The 17583-nt window shown below is 44.6% G+C and overlaps 1 protein-coding gene across 1 annotated transcript in view; it reads left to right on the top strand.

Annotated features, from left to right (window-relative positions):
• The first annotated feature begins 6112 nt into the window (after window positions 1–6112).
• TMEM120B (transmembrane protein 120B) overlaps window positions 6113–17583 on the top strand; it is a 42123-nt gene continuing 30652 nt past the window's right edge. Inside the window, exon 1 of the mRNA XM_060612221.3 lies at window positions 6113–6319. Within this exon, the coding sequence (XP_060468204.1) occupies window positions 6251–6319 (69 nt within the window). The 5' untranslated portion in view covers window positions 6113–6250. The remainder of the gene's footprint in view (window positions 6320–17583) is intronic.

Below are 17583 nucleotides of genomic sequence, written 5' to 3'. Positions count from 1 at the left end.
AGCAAGAGGGAAAACTGAGTGAAGAGTACATAGGAACTCTCTGTACTATCTTTGCAGCTTTGCAAATCTAAGATTATACTAAAATAAAATGCTTATTTTTAAATTTATTTTTTATTTATTTTTTAATGTTTCATTTTTTAAAAAACCCAAATCTATAGTCAGTAATTTCTGGTACTTACATAGTGTTGGGCACTTTATTTATGTCAATGCATTAATCCTCACAACAGTCCTAAGAGAGCAACCCCCAGTTCATAGAGAAAGTGAATTATGGACTCAGGGTCATGCATCTGGCAAATGCGAGAGCTGGCATTTGAACTCATGTTTGTCTGGCTGGGCTAAATAAATCACACCCCCATCAAGCCCCAGGATTTTAGCCCTAGGTAGGTCCAGTAATGCAAATAACTGAATAAGGACAGAAAGGGTATTTTGATACCTGAAGAGTAAATATTAAATAAATGTAATTTAATACTCATGTTTGCGGTTTCATTATAAACCTGTGAACAGAAAGATAAGGGCTTAAAATTTATCAAACAGCTGAGAAACATTTCAGAAAAAAAAAATCCCATCAATTTATGTGATCAACTGTTTCTCTTACACTAAATTCACCCAGTCTTTTTTAGGGTGCACAAATGACCATGTGCCTTTAATCAGTATATACACATTATTTTGGGCTCTACTTTTTTTTTTTTTTTTAAGGTTTATTTTTGAGAGAGAGAGAGAGAGAGAGAGAGAGCACAAGCTGGGGAGGGGCAGAGAGAGAGAGGGAGACACAGAATCCAAAGCGGGCTCCAGGCTCTGACCTGTCAGCACAGAGCCGGATGAGGGTCTCAAACTCACAAACCATGAGATCTGAGCCGAAGTTGGACACTTAACTGACTGAGCCACCCAGGCGCCCCTGGGATATATTTTTTTACTTATCACGATTTAATATACTTGTTTATAAGCATTCATTTAGTCCCATAGCGATCATCTCAATAGCTATATATTATTGCATGAACTAGACTATAGCTTACTTCACCGTTTCTCTGTTGTGGGGCATTTGGGATGTTTCCAGTGCGTGGCTGATCTAAAAAGTGCTGCTATAAACATCTTTGCACAAGTTGCTTGTTAAAATCTTTGGGACTATTTTGAGCAAGGGCATTTGTGGGAAGCAGATGAAGGAAAAGTCCCTGGAATTTTCAGTTCTCCTTGGACTTTTTTTAGAATTCGCTCTTGGCATCTTGTAATGTGTACATAACACAGCTACCAGTAGCTGGATGATCTTGGGTAAGTTCCTTCACCTCTCTGCAACTTGGACACTTGCTATTTAAAATGTCCTTGGACCAGTGATATTGGCTGGGAGCTCGTAGAATTACAGGACCTCTGGCCCTTCCTAGAGCCTACTGAATCAGAATCTGCATTTAACAAGATCTTCAAAAGGTAGTTCTTGGTCATATCAAAAGTTGAAGAAACTGGGGTGCCTGTGTGTCTCAGTCAGTTAAACATCTGACTCTTGGTTTCGGCTCAGGTCATGATCTCATGGTTCCTGAGATGAAGCCCTGAATTGGCTGTATGCTGACAGCATGGAGACTGCTTGGGATTCTCTCTCTCTCTCTCTCTCTCTCTCTCTCTCTCTCTGTCCTTCCCCCACTCATGAATTCTCTCTCTCTCTCAAAATAAATAACCTTTTTTTTTTTAAGTTGGAGAAACTATGCCTTAGAATATTCACCTGTCAAACAGGGAGAATAGAGGTCCTTCCTCAAGCTGTTGTGAAGACTTAATGCATTAAGGCATATGCATAAAGTGTATACAAGAGCACTAGACACATAGTGCTTTCTATGCGTTTGCTCCTTTTTTTTTTTTAAACACTTCCTCTTCGGGGCGCCTGGGTGGCTCAGTCGGTTAAGCGTCCGACTTCGGCTCAGGTCATGATCTCATGGTTCGTGAGTTCGAGCCCCTCATCGGGCTCTGTGCTGACGGCTCAGAGCCTGGAGCCTGCTTCGGATTCTGTGTCTCCCTTTTTCTCTGCCCCTCCCCTGTTCATGCTCTGTCTCTCTCTGTCTCAAAAATAAATAAAACATTTTAAAAAAAATAAAAAAAAATAAACACTTCCTCTTCTTTTTTTTTTTTTTAACATTTATTTATCATTGAGAGACAGAGAGAGACAGAGCATGAGCAGGGGAGGGGCAGAGAGAGGAGGAGGCACAGAATCCAAAGCAGGCTCCAGGCTCCGAGCCGTCAGCACAGAGCCCGATGCGGGGCTCGAACTCACAAACTGCGAGATCATGACACGAGCCAAAGTCAGACGCTTAACCGACTGAGCCACCCAGGTGCCCCTGTGTTTGCTACTTTTATGACTCTTCCCAGCTGGTTGTACAACGTCTCAGACTGACAGGTTCCTAAGTAGAGTGTCTGAAAGAGAACAAATAGGAGAGATTTCCCCTTGGTGGCGTGGGCAGGGATGAGGAGGATAACACACTTTCTCACCCCTCATGATCAAAGTCCATAAGTAGAGCCAGATCCAATTCCAAGGAGCTGACAAGTGAATCTGAAAGCACTTTGGGTAGGAACCAGGACAGAGTGGCAGTCGGGTAAGATCTGATACTTCTGGCACCCACTGGCTACACCGATTGGGGTGGCCAGCCCCCTGCCATCTACAAAAGGGCTCATGAAAAATGCATTCTGAGTCCTGACCCCACAGAGAAAACAGTCACTTAGATTTGCAGCCTGACCGCTGGCCAGCCTGCAGATAAGGTGCACCTGCCCAGATTCCCTGGCGGGCAGAGCCAGCCTCTCCTGCCCACAGGCAGCCTGGGGCAGGTGGACCTGCTTGGATTGAGTCGCTGCAAGCAGAAGTGAAAGGGCATCTTCCCCAATTCTCTGCTTGGTGACACTTTACTCATCCTTCAAGGCTCTATGTTTCCTTTTTGATTCCACTAATCCCAATTAAATAAACCATTTTCCGTTTTGTTTTTTTTTTTTCACCATTTAAGTGATTTATATGGTTTTGTAATCCTCATGACATATTATATCGGGAGTCTCAAATTCAAATGTCTGAGGACTACAGTTTACAAAAATACGTGAAGTAGTCAGGGCAATATAGTTGAGCATGGTGAGGACTGTGGCCACTGGCCAGCCCATTGTGAAGGGGATATCTTTATTCTGTTCCAGCCCATTACCATGCAGGAATGTGAGCCCATCTGGAATGGCCAGATTTTCCCATTTTTCAAAATAAAAGTTAGGATTTTAGGGGTGCTTGACTGGTTCAGTCAGTAGAGTCTGCGACTCTTGATCTTGGGGTTGTAAATTTGAGCCCCATGTTGGGCGTAGAGATTACTCTAAAAGATTAAATTAAATTTAAAAGTTTTGATTTTAATGTAAAATCATCTTTTTCTTAATTAAAAAAATTACATAAATGTTTATAGTGGTTTTATTCATAATCAGCCCAATCAATAATAACCAGGCACACGAACAAGACTTGTTTCACCTTTATTGAGAGGCGTTGTTATGAATTGAATTGTGGCTCCCAAAGATATATTGAAGTTCCAACCCTCAAGGATGAGAATATAATTCAAAGTCCATCACTAATTATCTGGGAATCTTAAGTTACGCTCTTCTTCAGGCCTTAGTTAAGAATTCCAAACATTTGGAGGCACCTGGGTAGCTCAGTGGGTTAAGCGTCTGACTTTGGCTCAGGTCACGATTTCCTGGTTTGTAAGTTTGAGCCCCGTGTGGGGCTCTGTGCTGACAGCTCAGAGCCTGGAGCCTGCTTTGGATTATGTGTCTCCTCTCTCTGCTCCTCTTCTGCTTGCATTCTGTCTCTCTAAAAAAATAAATACACATTAAAAAAAAGAATTCCAAATATTTCTCTATGTGTTTATGTGTATATTTCCCATTCAGAGTTCTTAGAGTGGTCTCTGAACCCCAAAAGTTAGGCTTTGCATCTTTCATGTTTATTCCTTCAGCGGATATTTAGTAAGGGCCTACTATGTGCCAAGCTCTGGGAATACGATGATGACCAAGACAAAGACACGATCCCTGAGATCTCGTGCAGATTATATACCCACGGAGGGATACATACAACCAACACGGAGACAAACACTTTTATGAAGGAAATAAGACAGGTGACATATGAATCACTGGGAGGAGGCATGAAGCTCTGGATATTCAGGAAAGGTCTTTTTTTCAGAGGTGTTGTTACAGTTTAAATTGTATCCTCCAGAAAGATATGCTGAAGTTCTAATACCCACTACCTCAGAATGTGATCTTATTTGGAAATGGTCTTTGCAGATGTAATTAGTTAAGCTTAGATGAAGTCATTCTGGAGTGGGATGGACCCTTGAACCTAATAAGATTGGTGTCCTTTAGAGGGGCACCTGGGTGGCTCAGTTCATTGAGCATCTGACTCGTGATTTGGGTTCAGGTCATGATCTCACGATTTGTGAGGTTGAGCCCCGTGTCCGGCTCTGAGCTATCAGCAGAGTTTGGGATTCTCCCTCTCCCTCTCTCTCTGTCCCTCCCCCACTGGTACACTATGTCTCAAAAATACGTATTTTTAAAAAATGGTGTCCTTAGGAGAGGACACGCAGGGAAGGTCACGTAACGACAGAGGCAGAGAATGGAGGGATGAACTACAAGGCAAGGAATGCTAAGGACTGAGTGCCACCACAAGCCAGGAAGAAGTAAGGAAAGATTTTACACAGGGTTGGAGCATGTCTTTGCTGACACCTTGATTTCATACTTCTAGCCTCCAGAACTGTGAGAGAATAGATTTCTATTGTTTAAGCCACTCAGTTTGTGGTATCTAAACAGTGCAATTTGTGGTAAAAGGCAGCCCTAGGAATTTTTTAAAAAATGTTTATTGATTTTGAGAGCGAGAGTGAGTGGGGAGGGGCAGAGAGGGAGAGAGAATCCCAAGAAGGCTCTGCACTGGCAGTGGGGAGCCTGTCTATGTGCTAGATACCATGAACCGTGAGATCATGACCTGAGCTGAAATTAAGAGTCCAACGCTTAGCAGGCTAAGCTACCCAGGTGCCCTGAATTTTTTTTCTTTTTTCTTTTGTAATTTAAGTAGGCTGGGTGATCAATGTGGGGCTTGAACTCATAACCCTGAGATCAAGAGTTGCATGCTGTATGGATTGAGTCAGCCACGTGCTGCCGCAGCCCTAGGAAATTAATACAGGTGTCATTGAATTAAGGCTTGAATGATGAGAAAAAGGCAACCATGTGAAGGTTTAGAGGGAATGTTCCATGCAAGGGCAGGAAGAGAAAAAACTGGCTGGGAAGTACTGATCCAGGGAGGTGAGATAGGAGATGTGACTGGGAAGTTAGGCAGGGATAGATCTTGTAGGACCATGAAGGGGAGGGGATGCAATTGTGTCATTTGAGCGACAGAAACAGCTGTCAAAAGAGTCACCTAGAGTCTTAAAGGGCAGGAATCTAGGATGAATTAGTTGCAGTAAATAACGACACCGTGAGACGACGGGGCCCTCCTCGGCCTTGCCTGGCGACCTTGCTGGATGGTCAATGTCAGTTCTAGCATTCTGGGCCGTTGGCTTTGGCTCCGGTCAGGCAATGCCAAGAGGTGGTGAGCTTTCACCTCCCCAAAATCTTCCTCCCTCCCGACTCAGACACCCCAAATAAACACAATCTAAGTAAAATAAGTTCGGCAAATGCAGTTTGAGGACAAGTTCCCTAGCCCCTAGCCCAACTAGGAGAGATTCTGGAAAAGCATAAGCACTCTCAAGAGGGCAGCAACAGGGGCGCCTGGGTGGCGCAGTCGGTTAAGCCTCCGACTTCAGCCAGGTCACGATCTCGCGGTCCGTGAGTTCGAGCCCCGCGTCAGGCTCTGGGCCGATGGCTCGGAGCCTGGAGCCTGTTTCCGATTCTGTGTCTCCCTCTCTCTCTGCCCCTCCCCCATTCATGCTCTGTCTCTCTCTGTCCCAAAAATAAATAAAAAAAAAAAAAAAAAAAAAAAAAAAGAGGGCAGCAACAGACCCGCCAAGACCTGCAGAACTACAGCGGTCCCCGGGCCGGCGCGCGGGGGCGGAGCCGGGGGGAGGTGCGTGCGCATGCGCGGGGCCTGCCTCCCGGGCGAGGGGGTGGGGCGGCCCCCGGGGCGGGGGCTGTGACGTCAGGTGCGCGCGTGGCTCCGGCTGCGCAGGAACAGCTGGTGTCTCCGAAGGCGGCCGGCGAGCGGACGGGCTGTGGTGCTGGCGGCCAGTGGCGCCACGCTGCGGGAGCCGCCGCCGCCGCCTCGCACCGCCGCACCATGTCCGGCCAGCTGGAACGTTGCGAGCGCGAGTGGCACGAGCTGGAGGGAGAATTTCAGGAACTGCAGGTAGGGCCGGGCCACCTGGTTGGGCAGCTCTGCTACCTGCGGTGCAGTGCCTTTCCCTTCCTGCTTCCCCAGCCGGGGCGGTGGGGCCCGTCAGGGTCGGGGGTGGGGGGGTGCCCCTGGCTAGGCCCTGGGAGTTGGTCGTCCGCGTGGGCCAGCATCCTCCTATCTTCCAGCACTTCAATTCTTCACCCACTTGGGGCGCCCTGTCGTAGCCCCCCATTATCCCGCCTTCGCACCGGCTCTTTGCTCCCGCGCACCTCCTCCTCTGCAGAAAGTTGGTCTGTGGTCTCTGAGGGGAAGTTCCAGGTGTGTCATGTAAGGGAAGCCTGTGGGCACAGATATGTGCTGGGAGAACAGCCCAGCCCCCACCTCCGCAGGGGTCTCTCCTAACCCCACTCTCGGCAGCTCAACTCCTATTCTGGTGGGGCAGCTCTCTCTTCTGCAACTACATTTTAAGAGATGTGCTTGGGAGCCGTTCACCTTGAACCCCTAGGCTTTGCTCGGGGATTGGGGACCCTCGCTCAGCATCTTTGGGGCTCTGGTGTCTGTGCCCTCCTCTCTGCCGCTGCTGCAGGCTGAGTTTGGCGTTCTGGATGACATCTGTCAGTTCTGACAGCTGGGTTGCCTCCCTCGGTGATAGAGGCTGCTCCCCGCCCTCCCCCATCTGGCCCAGAACCTTACCCAGGGTGGGGTGAGGGCAGATGTAAGCAAGGCCTCTTGAGAGAATGGTATTGCCCCTGTGGGAGCCTGGCCAGAGGAGTTAATCCAAAGGAGGTTCAGAGAGGTCTCAGCTACCTACTGAGGTGACTAGAGACACCTCCTTTGAAACCTTGGGGTTGGCCGAGAGGGACTCCTGGATCATTTTTGGAGATGGGGCTTTTTCCTCTCCAGGTACTTCTCTGGAGTTGGGCTCTGTTTGCCTGAAATCATTGCACAGCCCCACCCCACTTCTTCCTATTCTGGAGCAATGACATTTTCCCTGTCCATGTAGCTCTTGTCTGCAGTTGGTTGGCCTCTTATAGTGTCTAGAGGAGGGAAGAGGAGATTGTCTGTGATGGGTCTTCTAGACATGTGGCAGTAGGCCCCAATGTTTAAAGAGGAGGGTCCTGAAGAGACTGAGCAGGAAGGTGAGGGGTGGGGGTGGGGGGCCTCCGTTTCAGGCATGAGCAGAGGATAGGGTATCCAGAACCAGTATGCTGTTCTTGGCCTGTGCATCATGTGTGGGGTGGTGCCCTCCCCTTAAGTCCAGGGCTTGGGGCCCACCCAGTTCCCAGTGGATCCTTCTAGCTCCTGTCCCATCGAGAAGATTCAGCTGCTTCTTAATACTTTGTCCTACTGGGCTCTCAAGTCACATTCAGCCTTGGAGCCATGGAAGGGGCGTTAGGGTCTGGAGTAGAAGAGTTTTACTGTACCGTTTTGTTCATGAATTCCTTTCCCTTGCCCTGCCTTACACTACACGGAGTTGTCTCAACACTTCAGAGCCATGCAATTAATGCAATCAACAGCAATTAGATAACTAGTCTTGGCAGGCAGAGCTTGCAAAGGAGACGTTTGATTTGTTGTTGTGTTCTTACTTGGTATCGTTGGGGTTCAGTTGTGTGAGAGACAGAGAGCAGTTGGGGATTCTGGATTTTGTCCCGTGGTGCACAGCAAGGGTTGTATAAGGGGAAACTGTGATGTCACCTACTCCGTTCTTCAGCAGTGGAGGAATTGGAATCGACGGAGCCTTTGGGGAAGAGGGACCTTGCTGGCTTCAGGCTTTGGTGGACCACTGCTGGGTCAGAGGTCAGTGATGGATGGAAAGCCACCAAGTCCCCAGCAGCATGGGTCAAGGTCATAGAGCAAAAGCACTGTCTATAACTTCAGTTCATAGATGAGGAAGCTGAAGCTTGGGAATGCTAATGGACTCAACTGGGGTCACACAGCTCTTTTAGTGGTAAAGCTGACACTAGAACTTAGTACTTTAAATGCTTAGTTCCGATGTCTATCAGTGTGCTGGGAGTCCCTCTCTCTCTCTTCACCTCCACATCCCCCATAATGAATGCGAGAGCTTTGAACTCCTGAGCTGGAAGTCAATGGGATTTGAGGATAGTAAGTAGGGTATAGGGGCGCCTGGGTGGCTTGGTCGGTTGGGCATCCAGCTTCGGTTCAGGTCACTTTATCTCAGTTCGTGGTTTCGAGCCCTGCGTTGGGCTCTGTGCTGACAGCTTGGAACCTGAAGCCTGCTTCGGATTCAGTGTCTCCCTCTCTCTCTGCCCCTGCTTGCGCTCTGTCTCTCTCTCTCTCAAAAATAAATAAACATTAAAAAAATAATAATAAAGGAGAACGCATTTTTAAAAAAGTAAGTAGGGTGTATATTGTCATTGTGTATATGCTGGACAGACCCTCAGATATGAGACATTTATTGGGGAAAAAGGAGGTCACAACAGGTAGTCAGGTGGACAGTTTGGAACTAGAAAGGAAGGAGATATATGGATATATAGATTTTTTTTTTTTTACTAGAAAATTCCTTTCTATCTTAATTTTCCTATATTTGCCTTAGAATCTGGGATTTTGGGGTTTCATGTTTGTGTCTCTTTGATTCTGTCTTTCTTGGGGTCATAGCTAAAGTTTCTGTGTTTCACCTCTCCTTACCTTTTTCAAATGAAGGGAGGAAAGAGGAAACCTAATTGTCAGACCCCAGAGGATTTGAAAGGTCTTTGGAATTCCCCCTCCCCCACTAAAAAAAAAAGTTATCATCTCTGGGACTTTCTAGAGGAAAGGATCTGTTTTCTTTTGACTGTGATTTGCCTCTGCCAGGGCCTCACTAGACTCAGGAGCAAGGTCAAGTGGTTATGGGGACTTTGTTTTTGGTTTGGCTCGTTAGGGTTTCAGCTATGCTGGTGAATTGAGCATTGGTCTGAGACCAACTCGTTTGGCCCTGTGGCCTGTGGTGTGACCACAGAAGGTCACTTACAGACACCATGGCAGGTGATTTAATAAGCCATTTCCTGCCTTGCATCACTGGAAACCTGACCCCATCCTTCCCCGTCCAGGAAGGAGGTAGCCTGAAGAGGCCTCTCCCTAAACCTGAGCTCACAGAAATACAGGGGCCTGGTAGGCCACTGTAAAGATTTTTTGTTTTTTTCCTACCAATGAAATGGGCATCCCTCTGGCTGCTGTGTATAGAATAGACATGAGAGAGACGGGATAGATGCAAAAAGGCCAGTATTATTTTATCAAAGCCCTATGAAGTAGATCCTTTTATCCCATTTTACAGAGGGAAAATCATATACCCAAAGTCACATGTCTTATAAGTACTGGAGTCAGGATTCAAACCCAGGCTGCTGAATATCAGAGTCTATACTCCTTTTTTTTTTTTTTTTTTTAACTGTTGTTGTTGTTATTTTTGAGAGAGAGAGAGCACGAGCAGGGAAGGGGCAGAGAAAGAGAGAGACAGAGAATCCAAAGTAGGCTCCAGGCTCTGAGCTGTCAGCATAGAGCCCAATGCGGAGCTTGAACTCACAAACTGTGCGATCATGCCCTGAGCCAAAGTCAGAGGTTTAATCGACTGAGCCACCCAGTCCCCCCAAGATAATTTAAATCTTTAAGGGAAACACAGTGACATCTGTCATATACCGCTTAAACTAACTTGGGATAGTTCCTACCTGCACGTTAAATCACACTATATTCTTATTTATTTTTTAATTTTTTTTAATGTTTATTTATTTTTGAGAGAGAGAGAGAGACAGAGTGCAAGCTGGGGAGGGGCAGAGAGAGAGGGAGACACAGAGTCTGAAGCAGGCTCTAGGCTCCGAGCTGTCAGCCCAGAGCCCGACACGGGGCTTGAACTCACAAACTGTGAGATCATGAAGTCATGAGCCGAAGTCAGATGCTCAACCGACTGAGCCACCCAGGTGCCCCATGCTACATTCTTATTGATGATGTCATATCTTTGTGTAGTTAGGTTTTTAGCGGTCTGTGATTAAAATCAAGTATTATGTGAAAATCAATGTGGAACACGAAATGAGGGTGAGAGTGTCCAATCCAATTCCAAGGGTTAAGAATTTGTGCAGAGCACAATAGGCACACACATTCCATTAGTAAATAATTTTGGTTATTTCAGAATGAAATAAAAAAGATTTGTCAGTTTCTGAGTATTCTTTTTTTTTCCCCAAAAGGCTACTAAGTTGTTAGGGCATAAATACTTTTCAATTATTTGGCCTGAGGACTGTGAAAGGTTTACTGAGACATCAAGAGCGTGGTGAACCAGCAAAGTTTGTGAACTTTGATTTATGTCCTGATTGTGGTGGTGTTTACACAATTGTATATATTTGCCAGAATTCATTGAGTTGTATAACTGAAAATTGATGAATTGATATGTAAATTATACCTCAATAAAACTGATTTTTAAAAAACAGTACGTGGCCTGTTACATATACCTGCTTTTTTTTTAAAAAAGTTTATTTATTTATTTAGAGAGCACAAATGGGGGAGGGGCAAAGAGAGAGGGAGAGAGTGAGAATCCCAAGTAGGCTCCGCACTGTTATTGTAGAGCCCAATGTGGGGCTCAAACTCACAAACCATGAGATCATGACCTGAGCCAAAGTTGGACACTTAACTGACCAAGCCACCTGGGCACCCCACATATATCTCATCTCCTAACCCTTTCACAGCTGAGGAAACTGAGGTACAAAGAGATTACATAACTTAGCTAAGAAGTGGCAGACTCTGGATATGAAGAGTTAGGCTCTCCGGACTCCCAAACGTCTGACACACATGTCTAGGACCCTCACTTACTGCTCCTGTATCAGACATCACTAATCAATCCTGCCATGTGACATCCTGGCATGTGACTTGGAATATTTTCCAGTATAGAATTGACACAGTGTAGGTGAAGTCATCTTGCCATCCTTACTGTTTTCATGGTGATGAGTCTTAGGTAGGTATACTCAGCATCCAGAAATCTTTATTTGAACTGGATTCCTTGGAAAGAAAACCATATGAAAGTAATCTCTCAAAAGCTTACCACTAGAGAGAAGCACAGCTATCAGGCACCACATTTTGGTGGTGGCCGTGGCTCTGTTGCAATGTACTGGATTGCTCACCAACTCGCAATGCTCCTGGGCCGGAGCTCTATCTGAAAATGCCATGAGGTTCCATTGCTGGCAATTCTTGCAATAAATGCTGGCTTGGGTTGTGACTTCCCAGTTCTGGATCTTACGATTCAGCCACGCTGTGTTAATCAGGCATTTCCAGATGTTTCACAACCATGCTGGGACTTGGAGTCATTAACCTCATCTTCCCACTGGGGCAGAGCTTGGGGCCTCAGAGAACAGGAAAGGCAGCAGATTGCCTACGCCTCCAATGGAAACTCGCTTGTTTGTCTCCTGTACGTGGTATAAAAGGATGGTAATTACTGTGTAGGAAAGAAGGTATAGGCATTCCAGCTCGTAGAGCCAATGTTAGTGCTTCTCTCTCTCTCTTTTAATCCATTCTACATGTTTAGAAGCAATACATATCCACCAAGTTAAAAATTCAAATAGAGATGTACAAGAATTCTCAGAAAACTTGTTTATAACAGCTAAACGCTGGAAACCTAAATGTTCTTCAGAATGGATTATTCCACTGAACATCCATAGAGTAAGGTGCAATGAGCAGAATGAATAAACTGGAACTACATGTGTCAACAGGGATAAATGTTTTCAAAAGAAGAGCAACATTGAATGGAAAGTTGCAGAGATGTACATATAGTATGACGTGTATGATAAAGTTAAAAAGCATTCAGAACAATACCATGTATTGCTTGCTGATACATATATATAGTACAAGGGAGTGATATGGGCCAGATTCAGTAGGGTGGAGATTGGGGGAGGGGGGCTGGTGAGAAGCAAATGACTCTTCCTGAAGGGTGTCACTGAAAGAAGTTTAAGGAAGGGGCTGTTTACAGAGGTGTGGTGGTTTAAGAGTGAGGCCCCTAGAGCTGGGGCCAGTCCTGTTCCTAAAGGGGCAGAGGGAAGGGGGGACCATCACCAGAGCTTGGCCAAAGTCTGTTGCTGGGGAAGAGATGCTGCAGGATAGGAGCTGTGATGGTTGAAGGCTGCAGTAAAGCAGAAAGGAGGCAGAAGGAATAAATACCCCAGTTTCTCTCTCCTCCCACTGTGCATCCATTGGCTAAACCCAAGTAGGAGGCAGGGCAAGGGAGTCTGGGAGATGGAAGTCGGTAGGGGTCAGCCTCGTAGGGCACAGAGAAAGACAGGATTGATCTGGGGTGGGCATGGGGGCAGGAATAACCAGCAGAGGGGTCCCCTTCTTTGGGGGCAGAGGATAGGGATACCATATAGAAAGTATACATAGGTGCTTTTAACTCTCTTGCACTATTATTTCTTTTTGCTAATGTTTATTTTTGAGGGAGGGAGGGGCAGAGAGAGGGGGACAGGGGATCTGACAGCAGAGAGCCCGACAAGGCAATCAAACTCACAAGCCATGGTAAGATCATGATCTGAGCCAAAATCAGATGCTTAACCAACTGTGTCACCTGGGTGCCCCAATTATTATTTCTGTCTTTTTTTTTCTTTTTAATATTTATTCATTTATTTAAAAAAATTTTTTAATGTTTATTTATTTTTGAGAGAGAGAGAGAGAGAGAGAGAGCGAACATGAGCAGGGGAGGGGCAGATTAAGAGGGAGACAGAATCTGAAGTAGGTTCCAGGCTCCGAGCTGTCAGCACAGAACCCGATGCGGGGCTTGGGCGCACACACAGGCTGTGAGATCATGACCTGAGCCGAAGTCGGATGCTTAACTATGCCACCCAGGCACCCCTATTCATTTATTTTTGACAGAAAGAGTGTGTGAGTGGGGGGAGGGAAGAGAGAGAGTGAGAGACATGGGATCTGAAGCAGGCTTAGAGCTGTCAGCACAGAGCCCAATGTGGGGCTTGAACCCAAAAACCATGAAATCATGACCTGAGGTGAAGTTGGCTGCTTAACCAACTGAGCCACCCAGGTGCCCCTCCCCCAACTATTATTTCTTAAACTGGGGGTGAGAATATGGGTGTTCATGTTTATTTTTCACTAATTATATGATTTTCTTTCTTTTTTTGTATGCCTGAAATATTTCATGGTAAATAAGCAGGAGACCAAAAAGTAACCCAACAGTACCAAAAGGCTTATAAAGAAAAGCAGCTCTGGGGTGCCTGACTGACTCATTCAGAAGAGCATACAATTTTTGATATCAGGGCTGTGAGTTCAAGCCCCACGTTGGATGTAGAGATTAAATAAATAAAACTTAAAAAAAAAAAAAAAAAGGAAAAACAGCTCTATAGGTTCACTGTCAGTCATTTACATGATCATGACCATGCAAATATTATTTCCTGCTGAATCGATTATTGTACTATGCTTGTATTTTCTCTTTTAGATATTTTGATTAAATTTATATAGTTAGCATTTGATTCTTTACTGGCAATGTTTGCTTATAATTATTCTCTTTTTTCTCCTTTAAAGCTCCATCCTTGGATAGTCTGTCAAATGTGTTTCTTTTCTTTGGCCTTGAACTAGACAGTTAGGGGGTGGGGGTTTGCTTTGTACTCCCAAATGGAGTACTTTCTTCTGCAGCTGCTTGTCTGCTTTGGTGCCCCCAGCATTCTGGGTTATTTTTAGAGGTCGCAACTTGATGTGGGAGTCAATCACATTTAATAAGCTGGTACTCCCTGCACCCTATGCTGAGAGCGGACTCACAGTGTTTGGTGTTTCCCCTGTTCCAATCCACTGCAGCCAAGTTTAGAAACAAAAATAGTGATTTGGCAGTTTGTCATTTTCTTTAGAAGTTAAACATATATTTACCATATGACCAGCAATTCCATTCCTGGGTATCTACCCAAGAGAAATGAAAATCTATCTTTGCAGAAAGATTTGTACATATTCATGGAAGTATTATTTATAATGGCAAAAGAGTGGAAATAACCGAAATGTCCAATGACAGGTGAATGGATAAACAAAATGTGGTGCATCTGTACCAAATTTTTATTGTTAAGTAGCAATAGAAACAAAGTAATACGTGCTTCTGCCTACTGTCCATAAGTACAACCATCCTGCGAAACCTTTCATAAGCCAAACTGGCATAAAGCAGAGAGTATCCCTTGTTTTCTGAAAGTTTGAGTTACACCACTTTGCTTTTACGACAGACTTCCATTAGTACCTGTTTTCGCTAACCAAAAGAAATCCGAGGAGGAGTTTCACTTTTATGGAAAAAAGAAAGCCATTACTTTACTAACAGAGGTCTTTCATAGAAGCAGTAACGTAATGAGACAGAGATACTTGTGTGTGCTACAATGTAAATAAACCTCAAAAACGTGATGCTGAGTAAAAGAAGCCAGACACAAGACCACATATTGTATGATTCCATTTATATGAAATATCCAGAAGAGACAAATCTGTAGGGACAGAAGGTGGGTTAGTGGTTGCCATTGGGGAGTGACTGCTGTCATAGACATGAGGGATCTTACTGGGTGGTAGAAATGTCCTCAAGCTGGATGTGATGATAGTTGTATAACTTGGTAAATGTATAAAAATCACTGAATTGTACATGTAAAATGAGTGAGTTTTATGATATGTGAATCATACTTCAGTAAAGTTGTTAAAAAAGGATGGTTTATCTGTTTCTACCAAATTCTTGGTTTGGTAGAAAAACACGCAATTTGACTGTCCAGAGATCTGCATTTTTAGGTGCCCATTTAGTTACTGGCTTGATGAAGGATTCATTCAATGAGGCTCCAGGTCTTGTTTTTAGCATCTTTAGGATGATGATAGTGCCCAGGGCAAGAGGCTGGTAATCATGAGTCCGAGATTTGTGGCTTCTCTTCTTACCTTGTATGGTTAACTTTGCCCAGAAGGAAAACTCTGTTCTTATGCATTTTTGTTTGTTTATTTAGTGTGTGTGTGTGTGTGTGTGTGTGTGTGTGTGTGTGTGAGAGAGAGAGAGAGAGAGAGAGAGAGAGAGAGAGAGAACATGAGCAGACGAGCAGGGGAGGGGCAGAGAGAGAAGGAAAAGGAGAGAATCCCAAGCAGGCTCTGTGCCATCAGCACAGAGCCCAGTGCACGGCTTGAACTCCCAAACCTTGTGAGATCACAACCTGAGCTGAAATCAAGAGTCTTATATACTTAACGGACTGAACCACCCAGATGCCCCTGTTCTTAGGCATTTTAATCTAGATTCTGACATTTGCTTCTGAAATGAAGACATTCAATTCAAACTGGCAAAGCTAAACAGACTAAAACACCATTTGTTTGCATATGTAATTGGGAGGTCAAAGGTAAACTGACCATCTAGGGGCTCAAATAAATGAACCCTTGGGGCTCAGCCTTCTTCTACCTCTCTGCCCTGTTTTCCCATCAGTTGGATCCGTGCTGAAGCAAGACGGCCCCATTCGCTCTGGGCTCAAATGAGCTCTTCTTCCTTCAAACTAGTGGAGGAAGAACTCTTGTTCAGCAGTTCTTATAAAATCCCACCCCCCCCCCACCCCCCCAACTGAGTTTTGCTGGTTTTGAATGCCTGTCTCTGAATCAGCCTGCTTGGGTCAGGAGGCTAATATTCTGATTGGCCAGCCTGGGTCATATGCCCTGAAACCTGGGACAGGTTCAACCTCATTCCTAGTCACATTTCAATAACTGAGTGTGGGGGAGGGATAGATCTCCAAAGAAACTGTGGAGACATTAACCAGAAGGGGAATAGCTGCATAGTTGGCAAAAACAACAGAAAGCTTCCATATGGTGACCAGTTCTATTTGAGGCCACAGGTTCAGGGTTGACTGGATGAAAGGCAGGTTTGGAGATTGGATTGCTGCATTGTGGTTCATCTTGCTCCTGGAAAAAGCATCTGAAAGCACAGGTTTAATTGAGGGTCTTCTGGAGACAGGTGCAGAGGACAGCCAGGGATTCCAAGGGAGGACAAGAGTTACATCCCACCATCTGACCTCCCAGAACCACTCTGTGGACAATGCATCAAGAGATAGCTGTTAGGAAATGGTGTAGCTGCTGTGGAAAATGGTATGGTAGTTCCTAAAAAATATATTAAATGAATTACTATTTGGTCTAGCAAACCCACTTCTGGGTATATACCCAAAAGAATTGAAAACAGGGACTCAAAACAGATGCTTATATACCCATGTTCATAGTAACATTATTATATATATATATATATATATATATATATATATATATATATATATCTTCTCTCTCTCTCTCTCTCTCTCTCTCTCTCTCTCTCACGTGCGCACACACACACACAATGGAATATTACTCAGCCATAAAAGAATGAAATGTTACCATTTGCACCAATGTGGATGGAGCTAGAGAGTATAATGCTAAGTGAAATAGGTCTGTCAAAGAAATATACCATATGCTTTCACTCATGTAGAATTTAAGAAACAAAACAAATGAGCAAAGGGAAAAAAGGAGAAATCAAGAAACAAACTCTTAATTATTAGAGAACAAACTGATGGTTGCCAGAGGGGAAGGGAGTGGGGGGATGGGTTAAATAGGTGATGGGGATTACGTAGTGCGCCTGTGATGGCACTGGGTGATGTATGGAATTGTTGGATCACTATATTGTACACCTGAAACTAATAGAATACTGTATATTAAGTAACTGGAATTTTTAAAAATGTAATCATGTATTCCCCCATCCCCCAAAAAACCCTGCATTTTTTCCCCCAAAGTGTTTCTGAGATGTCAGACCTAAATTATGAAGAACTAGAAGGGTCCACATGTATGATTCAGTTAAACTTATCCGGTTCTTTTTTTTTTTTTTAATTTTTTTTTTAATGTTTATTTATTTTTGAGAGAGACAGAGACAAAATGTGAGTGGGTTAGGGGCAGAGAGAGAGGTAGACGCAGAATCCAAAGCAGGCTCCAGGCTCTGAGCTGTCAGCACAGAGCCTGACGCGGGGCTTGAACCCACGGACTGCGAGATCATGACCTGAGCTGAAGTCAGACGCTCAACTGACTGAGCCACCCAGGCACCCGTTTGTTTGTTTGTTTGTTTGTTTGTTTGTTTTTTAAGGACAATATATGGTTCTACTTATCTAAGGTATCTGGGAGAGTAAAATTTATTATTTTTTAATTAAAAAATTTTTATTTTATTTATTTTATTTTTTTATTTTTTATTTTTATTATTTTTTTAACGTTTATTTATTTTTGAGACAGAGAGAGACAGAGCACGAACAGGGGAGGGGCAGAGAGAGAGGGAGACACAGAATCGGAAACAGGCTCCAGGCTCTGAGCTGTCA

This window comes from Panthera onca, chromosome D3, assembly GCF_046562875.1.
Source record: "Panthera onca isolate mPanOnc1 chromosome D3, mPanOnc1 haplotype 2, whole genome shotgun sequence".
Lineage (NCBI taxonomy): Eukaryota > Metazoa > Chordata > Mammalia > Carnivora > Felidae > Panthera > Panthera onca.
Note: the sequence above shows the minus strand (reverse complement) of the source record. Positions and strands in the feature narration are given on the sequence as shown.